General features: G+C 43.9%; 2 protein-coding genes across 2 annotated transcripts in view; one reads left to right on the top strand and one right to left on the bottom strand.

The window, feature by feature from the left end:
* The first annotated feature begins 9938 nt into the window (after positions 1 to 9938).
* cct7 (chaperonin containing TCP1, subunit 7 (eta)) lies at positions 9939 to 16082 on the top strand. Its single transcript, XM_071534430.1, has 12 exons — positions 9939 to 9983; positions 11158 to 11241; positions 11366 to 11435; positions 11959 to 12065; positions 12277 to 12455; positions 12623 to 12794; positions 13006 to 13170; positions 13549 to 13737; positions 13910 to 14007; positions 14146 to 14278; positions 14489 to 14695; positions 14972 to 16082. Exons 1-12 carry the CDS (start codon positions 9978 to 9980, stop codon positions 15200 to 15202), a joined length of 1641 nt encoding a protein of 546 aa, XP_071390531.1. The 5' UTR covers positions 9939 to 9977; the 3' UTR covers positions 15203 to 16082.
* A 226-nt stretch (positions 16083 to 16308) lies between these two features.
* Positions 16309 to 21673, bottom strand: part of LOC139656808 (heat shock 70 kDa protein 12B-like) — a 10935-nt gene continuing 5570 nt past the window's right edge. The window contains exons 3-7 of the mRNA XM_071534432.1: positions 21563 to 21667; positions 20595 to 20853; positions 20313 to 20416; positions 19045 to 19235; positions 16309 to 18625 (exon numbers count right to left, since the gene is read on the bottom strand). Of these exons, the coding sequence (XP_071390533.1) occupies positions 18146 to 18625; positions 19045 to 19235; positions 20313 to 20416; positions 20595 to 20853; positions 21563 to 21667 (1139 nt within the window). The 3' untranslated portion in view covers positions 16309 to 18145. The remainder of the gene's footprint in view (positions 18626 to 19044; positions 19236 to 20312; positions 20417 to 20594; positions 20854 to 21562; positions 21668 to 21673) is intronic.

Genomic DNA, 21673 nt, shown 5'->3' with positions numbered 1-21673 from the left:
CCCTCCTGCCTGTGGTCAGCCACTCCAGCCTGGTCACCAAGAACAGGATCTGTGCTGGAGGAGATGGACAGCTGGCTAGCTGCAACGTGAGTCACATTTATTTCCCACAACCCCTAAATTATATTCTACAGTCTCATGTAATATAGAAATGGAGTTCCTGTGAAAATATACCAGCCTTACAGTTTAGAATAGGTTTACACAGTGCCATAATGATTATTATATATGTGCAATTTCTAAATGTTTTCGCCATCATTTGCCTGAACATCACGTCTGGCTCTGTTACCCCTCAGGGAGACTCTGGTGGCCCCCTGAACTGCCAGAAAACTGACGGCTCCTGGCCCTCCATTTGTTAATATAATATGTGCCTTTTAGTGGTGATTGTGTGGCTCTTAAAGTTGGGCTGAAATAAAAGCAGGAAAATGGTTTTACTTAAAAGGAAATCATTGAGTGTTAAAATGCGAATGTTTATGAAATTCCAAGTTTCATACTCAACTCCTACTCAAGTGGCAGATATTTACACTTAAAATTTTTCAGGAGTGTGCCACCTGCCGTACAGGTGTAGAATATCTATCACTGAAGTGTCATTCAAGTGACATTAGACAGCATACTTTGAAAACCAATTGTCAGTGGTAGGAGTGCACAGAAATCCCTATTATGTATTCTTTACATGAATATTTCATGTTGCAAATAAAATCCTCCTTCCAAACTTAGCATAGGAAATGCAGTCATTTACCAGAATGAAATACATTGCAAAATGCACATATTATCATAAAATATATGCACAAGAATAATATAATCTAAATCTCACTTTTAGACCTTTAAGTATGTGTGGCTCAGATGAGTGTGGATTAGATATACTGTGATTAAGAAGCATCCAGTCCTAGCCTGGTTCCAGACACCTGACCCGCCCACTCTTCAGATTTGGTCGAGCGATTCAGAGTCTGGTGTTGTTCTATTCAACAGCGATTTCTCGATCGGAAAAACGATTGGGCCAATGGCGTTGGTTGAAAACCAACTAACAGATGTAAAACTACCTGTCAACTGAAGGAAGAAAAGCATAACCACTACTTCCTTACATGATTTTGAAAGTCTACCAACACATTTAGAAAGATGAGAGATTTCAGTTCTAAAACTCGAAACAGGAGTTAGTTGATGGTGGCTTGGCCTTGGTGGTGTTAATAGGAGACTACTATCACTTATGCTAAAGTGCCAAACTACCAGGAACACATGCATGATTTGAGTGTCTATGTATTTCTAGAGGCACTAGTTTCAGCCATAATCCCTGAGCAGCAGTTCTCAGGTGAGTTGGTGCCCTGGCAACATGCAAATGACGAGAGTAGCCCATTAGCACCAAAATCATCTCTGTGCCTCTGGTAGATAACTCTGTCTGGTGCACATGCTAATGCTTTAGCATACAGTATGTTAAGTAATTATAGGCGACTAGCATTATCCTAAAAGTGAGGAAATGAGAACCTGTGTCAGCTCTAACGCTGACTAATTTTAATGGCACACATGTAAACCTGCCAGGCTTGTTTAGGGGATTGGTAAAACAGGCCTAAAGTCCTATTAATAGAATGAACTTTCAATGGCAGAAGATCTCTCTTCCTGTGAGACTTCAAGCATAACTTGATTTGTTTACATACTGAAGCTAGCAGAGTTAGCCAGAAAGCTAAAGTGATGAAGATTGAGATTTAGTTTTTATAAGTTATGAACCTACAGGCCATAGTATAACAAGAGTAAGAGTCTAACAGCCTCGTGACGCAGAATTTTGTGGAAGCGTCTGCTGAGATTTTACTTAAGCAGAAGGAACATCAGTGGTGTAAACGCCTACTCAATTAAAAATAAAAGTAGCTAATTTAAAATATACTCAAAGTAAAAGTTACTTTTTAATAAATCAATTCAGTGTAATGTGTTACAGGGAGGAATTAGGGCCACGATACATGGGAAGTGTTATGAAGCAATGTAAAGTATGTAAGTGTTTTTTCATTATTCTCCTATAGCCAGTGTGGTTACATTGATTTTGTCCTGCTTGCCAGTCTCATCCCTGTTGTGAGCGATACTTCCCTTCTCCACAGCTTCAAAATGTTGCTTGTGCATCTTGGACCTAAAGCTTGTGATACAACAAGCAATATTTTGGAGAAGATGACAAGACAACATGTCGGTCAACAGGAACTGAAGTCAGACTTGCAGCATAATACCATAGCATTAGAAGCTGCCATGTAGACGACGTGAGAGTGTTTATCCATCTACTTGGGCTGTGTAATCCTGCAATGTTGACCAAAATGTTACACAGTGTTACACAGAGCTGATACACCTGGCAGTTTTTTAGGGCAATGTAGGCTACATTCCCAATACCAACCAACTAACCAAGTGAAAACACAGGATTAACATCTATTCAAGTGTTGCCTTGCAAAAAGACTTTCCTGTGTGATTAAATAAAAAAAATGTAAAGGCAACTTATTGATCGATCTTGATCATCATATTTGCCCAGACATGTATTTTCCCTGGTCATCTCTGCCTGAACAGCTGAACCAAAACAGAATCTGTCATAAAGAGCTGAATTCTACTGCCATTGACTCAACAATAAGTCCATTCCGTTACACAGAAACTTTTTCCCTGAACACCCTCATTACGCCACAAGAATCAGCTGTGTTTGACTGCTTTTACATCTCTTCTGTAGTTGTGAGTTTGGTTGTTGGTTTTATTGTGTCGTTGTTTCTGCACTGTTGATTTGTCATCCAGTAACAAAACATCCATGGACTGGATTGAAGGAGAAAGGGTCATCTATAGACCCATCAAGGTATGTGAGCGTTGTTTATTGCAGTTAAATTGTAAAGATTTTGAGCTGATGTATGTATGTAGCATAAGAGGCTTTTGAGTAACATTATCGCATTTCCATCAAAGGCATTGTTCAATGTACCAGTATACGGAGAGACTGTACAGCTCTGCTGGGAGTGGAAGTACTATGAAGTACAAGTAAGAACCACTTTTGTTTCAGGCCCGCACAAAATAAAACACCTGACAAATTCTGGTAAAGTGTCTCCTGTGATTATACATGAGAACATCTGGTGTTTTCTATTTCTATCTTGTAGAAAAAAATGATGGTGCAGTTTTTGAGGCTTCAGCAACAAAAGCAGGTCCCATCTGAGCTGACAGCTGAGGACATGACTGGCTGGCTGGTGGAGCAGGGCAAGAAATCTCTCAGGGAGCAGTGAGACATCATCAACTCTGCTCATGTTAAAGGAATAGTTCACCCAAAAATGAAAATTCAGTCATTATCTACTCACCCCCATGCCAGTAGAAAATCGGTTTAATGTTTGATGTCCACTTTAGTCTCTGTTCTGTATGTATTTTTATATTGTTATGTGTATTTATTATGTATATTTATAGTTAAAAATGGCACATTTTATTGCATTTTTCAGTATTATTATGAGATCAAACATTAATATGGGTGCTCACTTATTGAATTTGACAATTAAATACAAAGTAATTGCTTTAAAACAGTATTTCTATTTTAAAATCATTTTTTTGAATCAACAGCTAGAGTGGCGATTTCAGCTAAATAATGGTGTAAATGTCTGTCTTTTCAAGTCACTTTGGGATCTTTTGGCTTCAAGAGACATGGATTATGCTGTAAGAGCTTTTTTTTTACTCTGTCTGTCCATCTGTTGTATGGACTAACAAACTTTAACCGATTTTCTACTGGCATGGGGGTGAGTAGATAATGACTGATTTTTCATTTTTGGGTGAACATTCCTTTAAGCTAGTCTGTTACTAATGAGAAAAAATAGAGCAACAGTTAAGATGAACCTTCTGTTTTCTTTCCATTTGAAGATTGTGGAGGTTTGATCTCGAGAGTTTTGATAAAAGTGTCCAGCCTCTCCTCACGCTGGTAAGACCAAAATCATGAAAAAACTCAGTTTGGAGTAAATGATCACATAACACTAGATTGATCGTGTAAATTTGTCAAATCTTAATGGTGCATCCCATTTCTTGTTTCAGATGTGGGAGGTGAACATCAGCATGAAAATGATGGTTATTGAGTTTTTAGCCCGAATCGTGCTCAACTCACATGAAGCCAATAGTCCTTGTTTTCAGTAAGTCACATTTATGAGATAAGATGGAACTTGAATGATTCCCGTGGGTAAATTGTGTCTTTTCAGAAAATGCGTATTTCATCTCATTTTGAGTGACTCACATCGACAGAGACCCTCAGATCATCCATCTGGCTGACAAAGCCATCAGGAGCCTGATGGAGAAGCAGCAGCCCAGCTCCAGCCTCCTCGGCCCCCAGGAAGTGGTGATGCTGGTTGTGCCCAAAGTGCTGCAGGGCTTCTGGATTAATCCGGAGATCCTCTTGTCCATACCCCCGCTGCAGCTCAGCGACCTGGCCGTCGGACTCACGAAGGCCGTTGAGGATAAGCTCTTCGCCTCTCTGACCTCCACGGACTGTCAGGCTGCCTTCTCCCGCTTCATCCGGGATGAGAAGGTCCTTTCTATCCAGAACAAGGTCAGAGAGAAGTACACTCCAGACGTCCTGCTGGAGAAGCTGAAGTGCTTTGGGCCAGAGCTGCTGACAAGGATCGTTGACGTCACAGTGGGGGAAATCTGTGTGATGTTCGAGCCTCAGAAACACATGGAAATGTCTCAAGTGCTGACTACCAAAGAGGTAAGAAGACCTGCGCAGATGATCGAGTAGGTGGATAAGATACTGTATAGAATTTTTTTTTTTTTTTTTCTAAAATTCAAACGGCTTCTCTCCCTCTTTAGGTGGAACTAGATGATTCCACCCAGCCAGCTGTAGTGGATGGAGCCGTGAACTCCACCCCCCTTGATGGAGATTTGAGCGAAGAGCCCGGCCTGGAAGAGGACACAACACCAAGCCCAGAAATGGACTCTGCTGTTGGTTCAGCTGCTCTGGTTCCTCTGACTCTCCCAACGGAAGCTCCTCTGGTTCCTCTGAGCCTCCCTACTGAAGCTCCTGCCATTACTCCAGTCAAGGAAGGCTTGACCAGCAGCCTGGTTGGCACTGAGGAGAAGCAGGAGGTGCAACAATCCTCTGACACCACATCAGGTTGGAGTTCTTCATCAGGTCCGCTCACACTGTAGCTCATGTCTACTTCCATCAAGATGAACTGAGGCATTGATTGTCCTCTTTTATTTTTCAGAGATCAAAAAGACCAAGAAGAAGAAGAACAGAGTCTGGCGCTTCTTCCGTCGGCTGGTCCAAACACTGAGGAAAACAGCCGAGGAAACAGAGAGGGACTGAAATCCCACTGCAAAAAATAAATTCAGTGTTGCATTGCAATCAGTCCATCATTTTCTTTTTTCATTTACTGTGAATCGATGCATTATGAAATTATCATACAGGAATTGCATGATACATATACATATACAGTCAACTCCAGAATTATTGTCACCCTTCATGAAAATTAGCAAAATTTATTGTATGAAATAAATAAAGTTCTATTTTTTTTATTGATCTCAGAATCCAGAAACTGTATTGCTTTCATCATTTCCTGTTTCACTGGGTTCAAAATATGAGGTTGCACACATGTACAATCAATTTGTCATCACTTTGTGAAAAATCAAAGCGCTTTCAACTCGGAGGAGACAGATAGTAAAATGCCACTAAGCACAGTCAGGGCAATAATCCAAATGTTTTAGAAATCTGGAACAGTTGCAAGTTGACCAGGAAGAGGACGCATGTGCATATTGTCCCCATGACCAGTGAGGAAGATGGTGACGGAGGCAAAGAGGAACCTAAGGATCACAGTTTCACAACTGAGCAGTTGAGTGGAATGCTGAGGTTATCGAGTGTCAAAATCAACAGTTAGACGCCTCCTCCATGTCAACAAGCTCTTTGGAAGGGTTGCAGGAAAGAAGCCCTTACTGGGTGCAACCCATAAACTGAAGCGCCTGAACTTTCCCAAGCATCACTAGAAGTACAATTGAAATTGTGTGTTGTGGTCAGATGAGACCAAAATGGAACTTTTTGGCCATGCACACCATCGGCATGTTTGGCAACAAAAGACGACTGCTTACAAGGAAAAGCACCGGATGCCCACGGTTAAATACGGAGGATCTTTGATGCTTTGGGGCTGTTTTACTGCTAGTGGTCCAGATCATGTTAAGATCGATGGCATAATGAATTCCACTAAGTACTGGGATATTTTAGCCCAAAACCTGGTTGCCTCCTTAAATTAAAGGAAATAAATCAATCAATTATTAATTTATTTATGTATTTATTTAGGTAATTATGACTACTTTGGTCCTCCTTAGTTTACACCCCCGGCAAACTTTGATATAATTTTCAATGTTTTTTTAATATATATATATGTAACGACGGTTTAATAAATTTACATCTAAAAGTAGGAAATGTTGCCTTTCACGTAATTACTCACTGATGGCTCATTTTTAAGTGACTGGAAAGGAAAAAAGAATAGCCACATTTTCTCACTATAGTATTTTGCTCATCTTTCCCAACATAGAAAGAACACGCACACACATACACACACACATATGAATCCCCTTGCCATCCTCTCACTCACCCCACTTTGCTCAGTTGACTAGCATGTCTTTTCACTCATACAAAAACCCCACTGTCTGAAGGGAAAAATAACAATAAAATACTGGTAGCAGAACATATAAAGATATGTAAGGTGTGTCAGGTGGCTTCACACCATTCACACAGTCGGCTCATGTTGTGTTCATGCAAATCCGCCTGGTCATTTCACCTGTCACCTGTCATGCTCAGTGTTTCTGAAGGCAGCAGCTTTTACATTTGAACATCCAACCCTGAGCAGCTGCCACCACTGAACAAGGTCTGTCAGAGCTACACTTACATTGATGATAAATAAGAAACAAACTGTCATGCTGTATATTCATTTTGGGGAAAAATACGATCTTAAGTTTATCTTTCAATACCTCTAAAATGTAGAACATCCAGTGCAACAGCTGCATTGAAATACATTGTGAATTTACTGCTAAGTTTTTGGTTGTTAGATCAGAGTAAGACACACACCACTTAATTATATCGAATCACACACACTTTAGGCCAGTTCTTTTTTTATCATAATTGACAGATGACATTGTCTCAAATGTATACAAGTTCATGACCCTGGTTCCAAGCAAAAGCACTGATAATGCAGTGTAAAATCTTACCAAGTGGTCATGTTAACATCATCTGACATTTGTGTTATTATGTTACACTTATCTTGAATTATCATGTATCTTATGAACAACTTGTGTTGGATGCTTTGTTCCGAATGGGAGTTGATGTGGATTTATGAAGGAAAACAAGTATGAATTGTTCAGGCTTAATGTCATCAATGGACACCTCGGCCTCTTTCTGAGCAGATATGATGATTATGTTGAGGATGACAACAATGATGGTCTCTCTCTCTCTCTCCTTTCTTTCCCTCCTTTCTCTCTCTCTCTTTCCAAAGTCCCCTCTTCCCCCAGCATGAACCGATCGGACGTAAACTCTTCCTCCAAATCTCCAGTTTACGACTGGGCAGAGTGCGATGGTGATGAAGGACCTTCGGCGGGCCTCATCATCCTCCTCACCAACTTCTCCTTAGAATTCCCGCTTGGCTTCCCGTCCAACGCCTGGCTGGTCCGCCACATCCTGAGCCAGAGGTCGCTCAAGCCACTTTAACACACTGGCTCCTCTGTATTTTAGTGATATTGAATGATGACAATGAACTCAGAACTTTTCCTTTGTGTTCACGTAAAAGGTCAAAGGTGTCCGGCGTCCTGCCTGCCGACTTCTTCCCGCTCCACCTGGCCCTTGCCCAGCTGGTCTTCTCCTTGGTCCCGCCTCTGTTCTTCGCCAATCACTTCTTGTGGCGGAGTGCGGCCGTGCTGGAGGGGCTGATGCTCCAGGCCGCCGTCATCCTGGTGGAGAAGCCGCTGCTCCTCTGCCTGGTGTGTGTGGAGAGGTACCTGGCCGTGGTGCGGCCTGTGGACTACCTCAGGTGATAACTCAAGACATTTTGATGTTGTTGCTGCTTGTCCCCCCCCTCCCCCTCTTTGGTGCCGTTTTCTCTTTGGTTTTACTGAAGAGGATAAACGTGTTGGAAGTGATTTTTCCATCGGCTTTTCACTTGTTCCCCCATCTGCCATTGCGAGAAACTGAAAGCTTTAAGTCTGTTCGCACTGGAAGAACAGCAATACAGCAAAAGTTTGGACACACCTGATTGAATATACTGTGTTTTTCATTCTCCTTAAAGCCATTTTGATCTAAAGGCTGATGCTTAAATACTTGAAATGTGTTTCTTAGACAAATAGAAATAGTGAAGTTGATGCCTATGTATGAATTTCTTTCCAAAGCCTTTGTCTTTCCATCAAGGCAAAGAGTGGCTGCTTTAAAGAATCTAAAATATAAGATAGTTTTGATTTGTTTAAAATTTTTTTGGTCACTGCATAATTCCATTTGTGTTGTTTCATCGTTTTGATGTCTTTACTGTTATTCTAAAATGTGGAAAATGGTAAAAATAAAGAAAAATGTGGTGTGTCCAAACTATATACTGCGCGCACACACAGTGTATACACACACCTGTATAACACACATCAGTAAAACACACAGTACATGTATATAAAGTTGTGGTTCAAATCTATATTTTGTCAGACTCTCATGGAAATTATCCCTCCTGCTCTCTCTCCCTCTCTCCAGGTTGAAGGCTGCCCGGTACAGATGGGGGTGTTTGGTTGCGTTGTGTCTCCTGAACGGCGTGATAGCCTCGTTCATGGTGCTGAGGCGCTCCAACATCACGTTGTGTTCAGTGTTCCTACCCGCTCTGGCCATAGACACCTTCTGCAGCCTGTCCATCCTCAAGACACTGAGGAGACCTCCGCCAGGGGATAGAGAGATGAGAGGGGGGACGAAGGGAGAGAGGGAGGGGAGGGGGGAGGGAGAGAGGGAGAAAGACGAAGACGAGGACGGAAAGGGGAAGAGTCACAAACGGGAAAATGGAAGGAGGAGGAGGAGGAGGGGAGAGGGAGAGATGAATGCCATGAAGAGAAAAGCCTTCATCACCGTGGTCGTCATCCAGGCCGTCCTCACGCTCAACTATCTCCCCCTCATCGTCACCCTGCCGATGAACGGGCGAGTCCCGCCTCACACACTGAAGTGCCAGTACACGGCCCTGGCTCTGGCTGCTGCGATGAGCTGTGGCTCCCTGCAGCCTCTGCTCTACCTGCACAGACTGGGCCGGCTGCCCTGTCTCTCAGTATGAAACACACAGCTCACGTTCTGTAACATTTAAAGGTGAAAGAGTGGTATTTTAAAGGGTATGTGGTATAAACAATAATGAGAAAGTAAAAAGTAATCAATAACAGTATAACACCATATAGATGTAAACACACACTATTGAATTAAAACAATTATGTTTGGCTGGAAATTGTCATTTCATTGTCTAAACATACTCTGTGCAGCTGGACAAACTGCTTTGTTTACTGCCTTGTTTACATCACAGCATGCAAAAACCCTGACTACATGTTCAGGCATGTTACTGGATACTGACATGGAAATAATGTACATAAAATTCAACAAAATTATTTCCAAATAAGTCGGTACATTCCTCTAAGAAAAATACTGTGAACCAGAATTACTATATTTTCTTTATTATGCCATTAAGTGGGACAACATATCTGCCTCCTACCCATATTATTATATTATCATTTGTCATCCATTTGTGTTAGATAGATAGATAGATTGGTACTTTGATGTAAATGTTGATTGAAAATATTAATACAATATATGTGTGATATCATTCTAGGTAGCACATTTAAAACCTATCCGAAAAGAAAGCTATATTGTCAGTTTTACCTTAAGAATAACTTCTCTGCACAATACACAAAACAACACGTTGGAAAATGCCGCGTGTTCTTGAACATACCCCCAACAGCTCCACGTTTCGAAAAGCATTGTGGGATTGGATGCCGGTGGAAAGCTTCTCGAAGGAACTGCAAAGATGATGGTGAGTGATTTAGCATTCATGCCCTTATGCCAAACTTAAAATCCTCCTCCATCCTTCCCCTTGGCAGCCAGTATATGTATCGGGGCTACTCTTAAAATATAAGACTAGGTGTAGGCATTCTGAGGAAACAATTATTTTCGTGAAAAAGAGTTGTAAACGATTTTATTGTTACCTAGATGGTTGTTAGCCTTGTAGCATCCCCGGCATCAATGGGCGGATACGCTGTTCTAAGTAACGGTGGAGCTAGCTAGCATGACATTATTGCTGATAATAGGATACGCTTAATGAGAGTTTGACGAATAAAGCTCTAATAATGCTGTTCATCTGTATTGCAGTTGTGCTTGGTATCGTCATTTCAATATCTGGCTTATGTCAGTTTTCATAGCGGCTTTCATTGCGGCTTTGTCAGCCAAGTTGTTACTGACGTTAGCCGTAGGATGTGCAAGTCAGTGGATGGGTGGCAACATGTCTAACTGTTTTACTGCACCAAGCTAGGCTGGCTAGCTGATTAACTTTGGTTCATAATGGTCTGGACAGTGATTGTTTTATTTGTCGTTTTATTTTGACGTTATTTGGCTGGACTTGGGAAGAGATTGGTGCACAGCAATGGACAAAGCAGACACGTCTAGTTCCTAACGTTAGCAAACACCGGCTAGCCAGTCTGGAGGAGTTAGTAATACTATTAACGTCTGTAAGCAAGTTTATAAGTTGGCCGCGGTGAGCTGTATTGATTGAGCATCTAAACAATGTCAGTCAGAGCCGCTTCTGTCTGATGGGCAACAAAGGCGTCACACCCAAACCTGTCTGTTAGCCAGGACACCAGCCTGTGTTGTACTGCTGTAGTCTGTACACTGAATGTGTGCATGGAAACCATTGTACCTGCTATGTACACAATACTATTTTCTGACATTTTTTATTGCAAATGTGTTGCCACTGCTAATCTGTTGTCTGGTATCTGATATTGATGAACAAGCCAACTATAGATACATTCAAAATGTCAACATTTATCTGCAAGTAGTTGGTATGATCTCCAGGCAATAGTTGATTTAGATTTCTTGCTGTTATCTGCTTTGATTGACATTTTCCCTAATTTTCTGTCACTTTCTCTTGTCCTTCCCATTTCCTCTCCATCTTTCCCTCTTTCTCTCTCTCTTCGTCCCTATCTCCTCTCCAGCCCACACCGGTTATCCTGTTGAAGGAGGGGACAGATACGTCTCAGGGCATTCCCCAGCTCATCAGCAACATCAATGCCTGTCAGGTCAGAAAACTACCTCTTTGCCCCGTGGTTGTGTCTGTATCTGTGTGTGGTTTGTGTTTCTTTAACTGTGAATATGGGGGAAACTGTCTGAATCTTCTTTTAACTGTTGTACGTTCTCTTCCAGGTGATTGCTGAGGCTGTCAGGACCACCCTGGGGCCCAGAGGGATGGACAAACTCATGGTGGACCCCAGAGGTGAGGAGAGGAGGACGGGCAGATAGAGAAAAGAGTGGATTGAGGGAGGAATATATAGCTTAAGTCATCTTAAAGGGAAAGTTCAGAATTTAGGACTTGATAGGTGGTGGGGAGGATGGTGAAAATTTTCACACCTGTGTTTTTGTTTCTGAGATATTGACAATATTTTCATGTTGACTTTTGCTGGCAATGCTAGTGCGAGTCAGTTGAGACTGATATTCCATTTGCTTTTGTAAGTTATAATAATGGAATGAGTAGTAGAGTAGTGAAGTGCTTGATGCACCATCATGAAAACATTGTGAATGACCTAATATCAGACCTGATTAGTGACCAATAGGATAGGCCTTCGAAAAGCCTGATCATTCCTGTCAATCAACTCGGTGTAAAGAGACACAGACATGCAGTACCACAACAGAGATGAGGTGGGATGGCATAGCAGCGCAGGCCATAAAGATGTGTATGAGGAAGTCTGTGTGTATTTATTACTGTGCAGCGTAATTAATTGTGTGTGTGTGTTTTCCAGGTAAGGCCACAATCTCCAACGATGGAGCGACCATCCTGAAACTGCTGGATGTGGTTCACCCTGCAGCCAAGACCCTGGTGGACATTGCTCGCTCCCAGGATGCCGAGGTGAGACGTGTGTGTGTGTGTGTGTGTGTGTGTGTGTGTGTGTGTGTGTCAGGTTTGAGGCCATTTCAGTTAATTCAGGAAGTGGACATCTTGGGCCATTGCAAGACCCGGGCCATGAAGATGGTTCCTATATCCAGTCTATCACAATGAATGCGATCTCCACCCTCTGACCAGAATAAGACCTTCTTTCTTTCTATCCCTCTGTCTCCAGGTCGGAGACGGCACCACCTCCGTCACTCTCCTGGCCGCCGAGTTCCTGAAGCAGCTCAAGCCGTACGTGGAGGAGGGCCTCCACCCTCAGACCATCATCAGAGCTTTCCGCAGCGCCACTGGGCTCGCCATCAAGAAGATCAAGGAGATCTCCGTCCCCGTCAAGAAAGACGACAAACAGTGAGCGCTCACTCTTCCGCCCGCCCTATCTCACAAGTCGCTTCATTTTCACGGCAGCCATGTTTACTCATGGAGGTCTAAATGGAAAACATCTGTATTCAGGGAATTCACTTGAAAGAGCAGTTTTATTTGACGGAGCTTACACATTTTTCTCTCCGTCCCCTCAGAGAGCAGAGGCAGCTGCTGGAGAAGTGCGCGGCCACGGCCCTGAACTCCAAACTGATCGCCGGCCAGAAGGAGTTCTTCTCCAAGATGGTGGTGGACGCCGTCATGTCTCTGGACGAGCTGCTGCCCCTGAAGATGATCGGCATCAAGAAGGTCCAGGGAGGCGCGCTGGAGGTTTGTTTCCTCAGTTCAACATTTGGACAGAACTTTTATTTTTGCATGAACAAAAGTTTCTCTGAATTTTTGTAGAAGGGAATGGACTAGCTCAGTGTTTAGGTTTACAATAGTTGAGTTACTGACCATCTCTTCCTCTCCACCTTTCCCTCTTTTTTCCTTTTCTCTCCTGACTTTGTCGTCCCTTACTTTCCGTCCCCCACCTCCCCAGGAGTCCCAGCTGGTGGCTGGGGTCGCGTTCAAGAAGACCTTCTCCTACGCTGGGTTCGAGATGCAGCCCAAACGCTACGAGGGCCCAAAGATCGCTCTCCTCAACGTGGAGCTGGAGCTGAAGGCTGAGAAGGACAACGCTGAGGTCCGCGTGAAATCTGTCGAGGTATGGGGTCTACAAACACACACACACACACACACACACACACGCACACACACTGCTGGTGTGACTCATGCAGACACACACAGAAGCACCTATATTATATTATAAAACTGATCGAATCGTGATCACATTGTGCAGTTTTGTTGATTTTAAAAACGTTTTTGGTAATACAAACTTTTGTACTGGAAAAGAAACGCCTTTGTTATTTTGGGTGGCAGTGTAGGCTAATGGTTAGATGGATCATCCCATAATGGAGAGGTCACAGGTTTTTGCTCCCCTGTTGAACTGTCCTTGAGTAACACACTCGCTTATTTTAAGTTGCTCCGGATAAGAGCGTCACCTAAATGCCTAAATCCCTCTCTGCCCTCTCCCTTTCCCCAGGACTACCAGGCCATCGTGGACGCTGAGTGGAACATCCTGTACGACAAACTGGAGAAGATCTACAAGTCAGGAGCCAAGGTGGTTCTGTCCAAGCTGCCCATCGGTGACGTGGCTACGCAGTACTTCGCCGACAGAGACCTGTTCTGTGCCGGCAGGGTCCAGGAGGAGGACCTCAAGAGGACCATGATGGTAGGACACACACATACTGTATATACACATAGACATTCAGTACACCGCTGTATGTAAATAACTTGTTGAGGACAGCACATCGGTGTGTTATAGACCCACATTTGTGGATTGGTACTGAAAGTAGATGGAAAGGTTGCTGAACGAGACCCATTGTGTGTTATGTGACCTCCAGGCTTGTGGAGGCTCCATCCAGACCTCAGTAGGAGCCATGACAGACAACGTCCTGGGACAGTGTGAACTGTTCGAGGAGGTCCAGGTCGGAGGAGAGAGGTAAGGGGAACAAGTTTGCTTCCGTGTGTGTGTTTTTTTCACCACTTTTGTCCGTCCCCTTCCAGAGAGTAACCCCTTGAAAAGATCACCACTCTTTCTGTGACAACTCTCACCCATCGTGTGTCTCTCTCTCTGCAGGTATAACTTCTTTAAGGGCTGTCCCAAGGCGAAGACGTGCACCATCATCCTGAGGGGCGGAGCAGAGCAGTTCATGGAAGAGACGGAGCGCTCGCTGCACGATGCCATCATGATCGTACGCAGGGCCATCAAGGTCTGTTGACACCGCATAGAAATAGTGTGTGTGAATGAGGGGGGGAAAGCTCATTGCATGTAGCCATTATGAATCTACACAAGGTTATTGTGGTTTGTTAACAGCAAAGAATAACGCTGCGTTAATGCTCAAGCCTTTCTTAGGTGCCGCTTTTTTCAGTGTTAAAATCCTGACAACTGTTTAACCGGTCTGTATTTGACACGTTTCCAGAACGACTCCATCGTAGCGGGTGGAGGAGCCATAGAGATGGAGCTGTCCAAGTACCTGCGGGATTATTCTAGGACCATCCCCGGTAAGCAGCAGCTGCTGATCGGAGCGTACGCCAAGGCCCTGGAGATCATCCCCCGACAGCTGTGCGACAACGCCGGCTTTGACGCCACCAACATCCTGAACAAGCTCCGAGCCAAACACGCACAGGTGGGGAATGCACACACACACACCTGCATGTCTTCAATTGTAGAAATGGTACCAATGGAAAGCAGAAATAAGAAGTGTTGCACTCTAGGATTTATTTCATTGTTGTCAGTTAAACACCATGTTTTTCAAAACAGCCCAAATGTGAATATATCCGTTTGCTATTCTATTCTGTTTTGACAAGCCTGTAGCTGCTAGCCATGCATGTGCAGGTCTGCTACAGTGTTGGCATACAGTCATAGAGAGACTGTATGTTTCATGTGTCATCTCTCTCTGCAGGGCGGCATGTGGTACGGTGTGGACGTCAACAACGAGGACATCGCAGACAACTTCGTGGCCTGCGTGTGGGAGCCGTCCATCGTGCGGATCAACGCTCTGACGGCGGCCTCGGAGGCGGCTTGCCTCATCCTGTCTGTCGACGAGACGATCAAGAACCCCCGCAGCAGCATGGACGGACCGCCAGGGGGCGCCGGCAGGGGCAGGGGCCGCGGGAGACCCCATGCTCACTAGACAGAGCGGGGAGTAAAGCCTCATTTTAGAGCTGGCATTAAAATCCCAATGCAGATAGATGATTTGGTCTAATAGGGTTCCAAGCTACATTTAAACAAAGATGTAAATACACTGAAAAAAGGACTGTTATCTGATTCTTCCCAAACTACTTCCATATGTTTGTTAGGAAAACCAGATTATAATCCTTTTGTATTTAAACCAGTGTTGAAATGTGGCTTGGCACCTTAGTTGCATCTTTTACCTGCAATGGGATTTGAATGTAGTTTGAAATGGGGTGATTGAACCAGTCATAGGGGAACACACACATGGCAGATGGCAGGCAAACGGGGAAACACACTCATACAAACGAAAAGGAGGACAGGAGAAGTTCAACTAGCGATTTCAAGAACGGTTCTTCTGACCTTGGCAAAGATGGTTGACGTTTGTTTCCTCTGCTTTCTTTATCTAGTCTTTCATCTGTATTGTTTTGTTACCGAGGCTTTGTTAGTCTCCTGTTATTTCAGTTTCTTAATGTTGCTGCTTGATTGTGTGTGAATCTATCATCAAGCACTGTATCTTTCCAAATTTAGCCTTTTTGCTGAGAAAAGATCTACCACCATATTGAAATGCACAGAGAATGATAGCAAAGCCCCCTTTGTTTTGAAACACACACACACACACACACACACACACACACACACACACACACTCCTGTCCCCTTGAAGCCGCCCCAGCCCTCACCCTTCTTCGTCTGACTTGAGAGAGCCATTTTGTAACTTGTAACGTGTGGAAAAGCAAAGCACTGATAGGTTGTTGAGCAGTTCTGAACCATTTCTTATTGGTTATGCTATGTGGAACTATTTATTGGACCATTCTTATCAATAAATCCACGGCTGAAATAGTACTGTTGACTGTTTTTTTTTTCCAATATGAGTATATTATTAATATGATGCTTCATGATAGTGTCAATACTTTGATGTCCAAATGTTCAAATGATCTGTCATGATCTTTAAATCGGAAAAAGTGCTTAATTTTTTTATTGTGAACAAAGAAATGGAGTGATAAAGGTAAAATTGCTTTATTGCAATGAAAAATATAAAGAATCTATTGAATAGAAGAAACCTGTACACTAAAAGCAGAAAAAGGACAGAGGAAAAGAAAGGTCATTAAAGAATCAGATAAAGTCAAGTCAGCAAAGTGCAAGTTCAGCCTGGTACAACGGTCGGCAAGCTTCTTGTTACTTTATACAGAAAGTTGGATACAGTTTATTACAGCATACACAATGCAAATGAGATGCAGAGCCTAGAAGGTGATACACAGTGGGTGGTTTCATTTCATCCTCCCTGAACAAGGAAGATAAATGCATGTGGTACTTTGTGCCAACTCACAGCCACCAGCTTTTCTTTCTATAGGGGCTCACATTGAAAATAAGTTTCTCTATGACTAGGTGGACTATTGACTGCATTTACAACAGATGGACACATCAGAGCTTGACCTTCAGTCCCGCTCAGGCTTGTGCTAAAACCCAGTCAAATATTTTGGAAAAATATGATTAACAATTGAAGCCCTGATTTGGGTTCAGATTTGCGTTTGGACAGAAATGTTCCAGGTTCAGATTAACCCAGGTGCAAATGTTGAGGCTTGAGTCGAGCTGTTCAGCCCATACAGACATAACATGAACATAATATGATGTAACGTCATACACTGTGTTTGTGATGTAGATCAAAGATAAATAGCTACTTCCTTGTATTTCTACTTGCATATCTCGGCATTTAAATCATATATACATACTGTACATGCTGCTCCTGAAAAAAGTTAGGTAACCAAATCTGGGTAGAATAATGTTTGCAAATGACTTTTTATGATTTAACCTACTAAGGTGTCAGATGCATGGGACAAAACAATGAATGTCAGAATGTTTTGACAATCAGAGGAAAGTATCTAAAAGTCAGTTTAGTATGCTTTTATGTGAGTGACAGCTTTTCTAACACTAATTGAACTGTCCTGATTTGGTGAACCCCGCCCATGTGGAACTCCATGTGGGATAAAACAAACTCTGACGACACTGTTCGACCCGGATCTGGAGGCAACATGTACTGTATAAGAGACACATTCAGCAGATTGTGTAATGATTCCTGTCTTTTCCTGTAGGACTCACACTTGGGTTAGATGTATCCAGAGAGCTTATGAATTCCAAGATGGTAGTTCAGTCCTTTGGCCACTAGGTGGAGCTGAATCACAACTATCCTAAGATGAACAGAACAGCTGCAATCCAGGTAGTAGTATCAATAAATGGATAGTAATAAAATGAGGTATCAACCCAGAACATTGGGATAATGCCTGTATCATTACACGAGGGAAAAGGCAATGCTCCCAATATTAAGCACTGAACATGGTGAGTCTCACTCTAGGTAGCATATGTAGGCGTAGAGTCACTTCGGAAGCCTAAATACCGCTTGGCCAGGCTGAACTGAGTGAAGGCAGATGATTTGAATTCAGTCTCCAACTTGCATGAGGTTTCATAGAGTATTTTCTCGGCAGGAAAAGCCTCTACAGCATTTAGACAGAGCGACAAACTCCACTGAAACATTTCTTGCGTTTGAAGTGGGGACCTATTCTGTGCCTTCCCTCTTCAGCGGTTGAGGAGATACTGATACCGTTAGTTTAACCTTTTCAGGAAGAGGCACTTTTGAAATCGAGAGTTCAAAAATGTCCCTCTTGTGTTCTTCTTCTACTCTGCTAAAGAGTAACTGTATGAATGTCTGAATTCTGGGACGGGAACTGTCCTAAGGCAGGAATTCCCTTTGAAAACACAAAGCTCCCATTCTGTCCAGAAACAATATGAGGCTTACTCCCAAAGTACCTTTATTTTTTCTCAAATATTTCGTGTTGTTTTGAGCACATCCCTGGAATCAGATATCTAAATGTTTTTTTTAAACGCTCGTCTCCACTTCCTGCTCATCTTCAGTTGGACAGGAAGTCTATGGATGCTCGGACGGAGCGGCTGGACATCATGTCCACGGCCGTGACTTTGATCTCCGTGTCTCCAAACTGCATGGTCGCTCTGATCTCCCTCCTCTCCGCTGCTCCTCCTCCTCCCCCAGCTCCTCCCGCCGCTCCCGGTACCGGCAGCGGTTCCGGTAGGTCCAGCGTTATCGTCCCGCACTTCCTGACCCCGGGGTCGGAGATGTACGTGACGTCGTCCGTCCCGCTGCAGTAGATGTTGATGATGATTTTCCGCTGGCCCAGGCGAGCCGGCGTGTAGCTCCGCCTCACGACCTCGCCGAGAGCCACCGATTGGTCGACGGAGACGAAGCGGTCGAGGATGTCGGTGCACCACTCGCGGCCGTCTTTGATGAGCAGCTTGTCGCGCGGGTGGCGTCCCTCCACGAAGCGGTTCAGGACGCCCACGCCGTAGGTGAGCGGGCAGCGACGGACACGGACCTGGGGCAAAGAGGTTGTTAAAGAGAAACTCGACATCAGACCCAAATCTGTGTAAAGCCTGACATCAAAAGGTATAAAGCATGCCATCTGCTATTGGCTGATCTTTAGTGCCAGAAAGTGACAAATCACCTGACACCAAAGACCAGCCAATAGGAGATGGAAATTTCAGTTGCATGCGCCTCAAACTAGCCCCGCCCACAGACCCACAGTTTTTAAGTTTAATTGAAACTGAATGTTGGAAAAACTGAATCTCCGAATTCAATGAAACCACTGATCGGTCATACTGTACATTCTCTCTTAGCACTAACTTAAAGTGAATGTATTAATAGTGAAATTTCCTGGTGACCCCCTGAAACCTTCTCCAGGATCCGGTTTGAGGCCCGCTGCTCTAGGACTGTCAGGTATTCGAGCGCCCTCACCACAGTGGGGTCCAGGCCGAAAAGCACGGCTCCCTTCAGTATGGTCAGACCGACGTCCTGGGGGATGATGATGCGGCACGTCCGCCCCAGTGCATTCTGGACCGCTTTCTGCAGCATGGGCGACTCGGCGAAGCCGCCCACCAGGAAGAGGAAGCGCACGGCGCGCACCTCCGGCTTCGCCATCAGCTCCTCTGTTAGGCATAGGGGAGGAGGGAGGGATGAGAAAAAATAAGGAGATTTATTCAAATTATTTCATTTAATTGGAGTGAATCTGTGTCCTAAGTGAAAAGTTAGGGAGGAGAGAGAAGTGACTAGAGAAAGAAGAGGGGGATTGTAGGGAGGAGAGATGAGTGCAGCCTGACTGGACAGATGTTTCATGGGGGAATATTGATTTCTGCTTCCTCTCTGCAGCTGGCTGATGGTCAGCTGCGAATGGTTTTTCCCCCGTTCCATTGCTCCACCTAAGTCTCCGCCTTGCTTCTCACTCTTTGGTACTCGGCGAACATACACACTATAGAAAATCAATCCCCTAGTTCTGATTGCTCCCCTGCAATGTGAGGGATTTAATACCAGGAAGGGTATTTTTCTGCCTTCATTCTGTCTTGATAATGGCTTCAGTCAGACGTTTTGCTTGTGCCACCACAACCCTAAAATGAAGTGAACAGAAAGGGCTGGCAAAGTGAAACCAAGGGTGCTGTCACACCTACAGTTCCATTTCTTTGGTCCGAACCATAGTGTAAAAGTTTACTGTGTTGCATTTTTGTATTCGGTTTGTTTATGATCACACAGGTTTGAGATTTTGGTGAAGGGAGGAGTCAAAACCAAAACACAAACAAGTCCGTGTAACTTTAGCATGATGGACTTGTCTGCATAGGGTCATTTTGTTATGCTAGGCTTTCCAAACTCTATATACCCATAAACCCTTGTGTTTTGGAGTCATTTCCTATAGTTGGTCTGGATTGCATTCTCACTTCTAACGAAACGCACTGCAGTTCTCTTGGAAGAAGACAGAAACTTGCATTTTCAGGCATCTTTGTGTGGTTATTTGGAGTTCAAATGGCATTGTTCTCACCTAAAAGTAACAGAACTATGGAGTAAATCTCCAGAGTTTGAATAAATGGCTCCAAGCATGCTACTTTTTGTGTGTTTGAAAGGTCAAAGGTTGTGATTACTATGCCACTTACTAGGTGGAAAGAGGAAAGGGATGGTGGTCAGGATGGTCTGTACATATGCGTGTGTGTGTGTGTGTGTGTGTGTGTGTATCTCACCGATGTGCTTGACGATGTTGCTGATGGTGGGCTGGAAGAGCTCGTTCATGGCCTCCTGGGTCAACCGCAGCATCCCCTGGGACGACCACTTCACTATATTCATACTGACACACACACACACACACACACACAGAGGTTATGCCTTGATTTTTCTGCAAATATACAAAAATAAATCACTTCAAAACCTCACACACACTCATCTTACAATCACCACTCGCCCATCCTCCCTCTCTCTCTCTCTCACTCTCTCTCTCTCTCACACACACACACACACAGACTCACTTGCTCCTCCTCAGCGCCGTCTCCACGCTCTGCCCCCTGTGCCTCTTGTAGTAGTCGATGAAGGAGAAGGGCAGGGAGATGTTGAGGGCGTTGGCTCGGCCCGGCGTGGCCGTGCGCTTGCGGGCCTCGAAGGCGATGGTGAGGTCCACCCAGGCCGCCGGGCGCTTGGCCTTGAAGCTCTGGATGAAGTCCTCGCCGAAGATCTGGCACAGCATGGCTTCGAAGGCCAGGTCCACGCCCACGGCACCGTAAGGACCGCCTGGGGGAGAGGGAGAGAGGGAGAGAGGGAGAGAGAGAGAGGGAGAGAGAGAGAGAGAGAGGGAGAGAGAGAGAGAGAGGGAGAGACATAAACATGGTAAAAACGGCTTAAAACTGTTTTGCACTGATATTTACATCCTGATGTCACAAAACAATGCAGCTATAGACGACTACAGATATCTTTCATTTTATATATATGTTTCTTTTATATACAGTATATACGCCTTCACATAGTTTTATTGATTTATTCTTTTATCTACACCATTTTACCTGTGTTTTATGTTTGTTTTTTATGGTTTTATTGGTTTAAGTTGTATTTGCCTCTTTTATTTGATATGGTGTTGCTTTGTTTATCCCTTGTTGTGTTTTACTGTAAGTGTTATTTTTCTTGTCTTTTATGTAAAGCATTATATAAATAAAGTTATTATTTTGGCTAAATTTATACAGGTGCAGGCGGTCGTATCAACATCTTTTCAAAGGTAAAATGTTTGCTGGAAGATGTTGAATTCAGAAACCAGATCCACAGTATTAAGGTTAAAGGTAAAAAAAAAACAAGGAATCTGTCTGCAGTATTCATACATTTTCCACAGATTTACAGGCCTCAGTAATACTATAGGATTCCATTTAGGCCTGCTTATACTGTTGGATTTTATTAGTGTTTTATTAGCAGATGGTAAAAGTGGCTGTATGGAGAGTCAGAGGTGTTGCACCTGAAGCCTTGTAGAGCTCCTTCAGTGTTCCCTGTGGCTGCTCTATCTGGTGGACAGTCAGGTCTACTGTTCCCCCTCCGCAGTCTGCCACGATGTACCTGTCACCTACAG

The sequence above is a fragment of the Centroberyx affinis genome, unplaced genomic scaffold, assembly GCF_046629955.1.
Source record: "Centroberyx affinis isolate AG114_WGS23_722 - 3 ecotype Tasmania unplaced genomic scaffold, CSIRO-AGI_Caff_v1 ptg002542l_1, whole genome shotgun sequence".
Taxonomy (NCBI): domain Eukaryota; kingdom Metazoa; phylum Chordata; class Actinopteri; order Beryciformes; family Berycidae; genus Centroberyx; species Centroberyx affinis.
The sequence above is the reverse complement of the archived record's forward strand: the minus strand, read 5'-3'. Positions and strand labels throughout refer to the sequence as shown.

What these genes read in the sequence shown, in the direction of transcription:
- cct7 (XM_071534430.1), top strand. An exon ending in ACTCATGGTGGACCCCAGAG is followed by an intron (nt 11,436 to 11,958) that starts GTGAGGAGAGGA and finishes TGTGTTTTCCAG; the next exon opens with GTAAGGCCACAATCTCCAAC. An exon ending in TCGTACGCAGGGCCATCAAG is followed by an intron (nt 14,279 to 14,488) that starts GTCTGTTGACAC and finishes ACACGTTTCCAG; the next exon opens with AACGACTCCATCGTAGCGGG.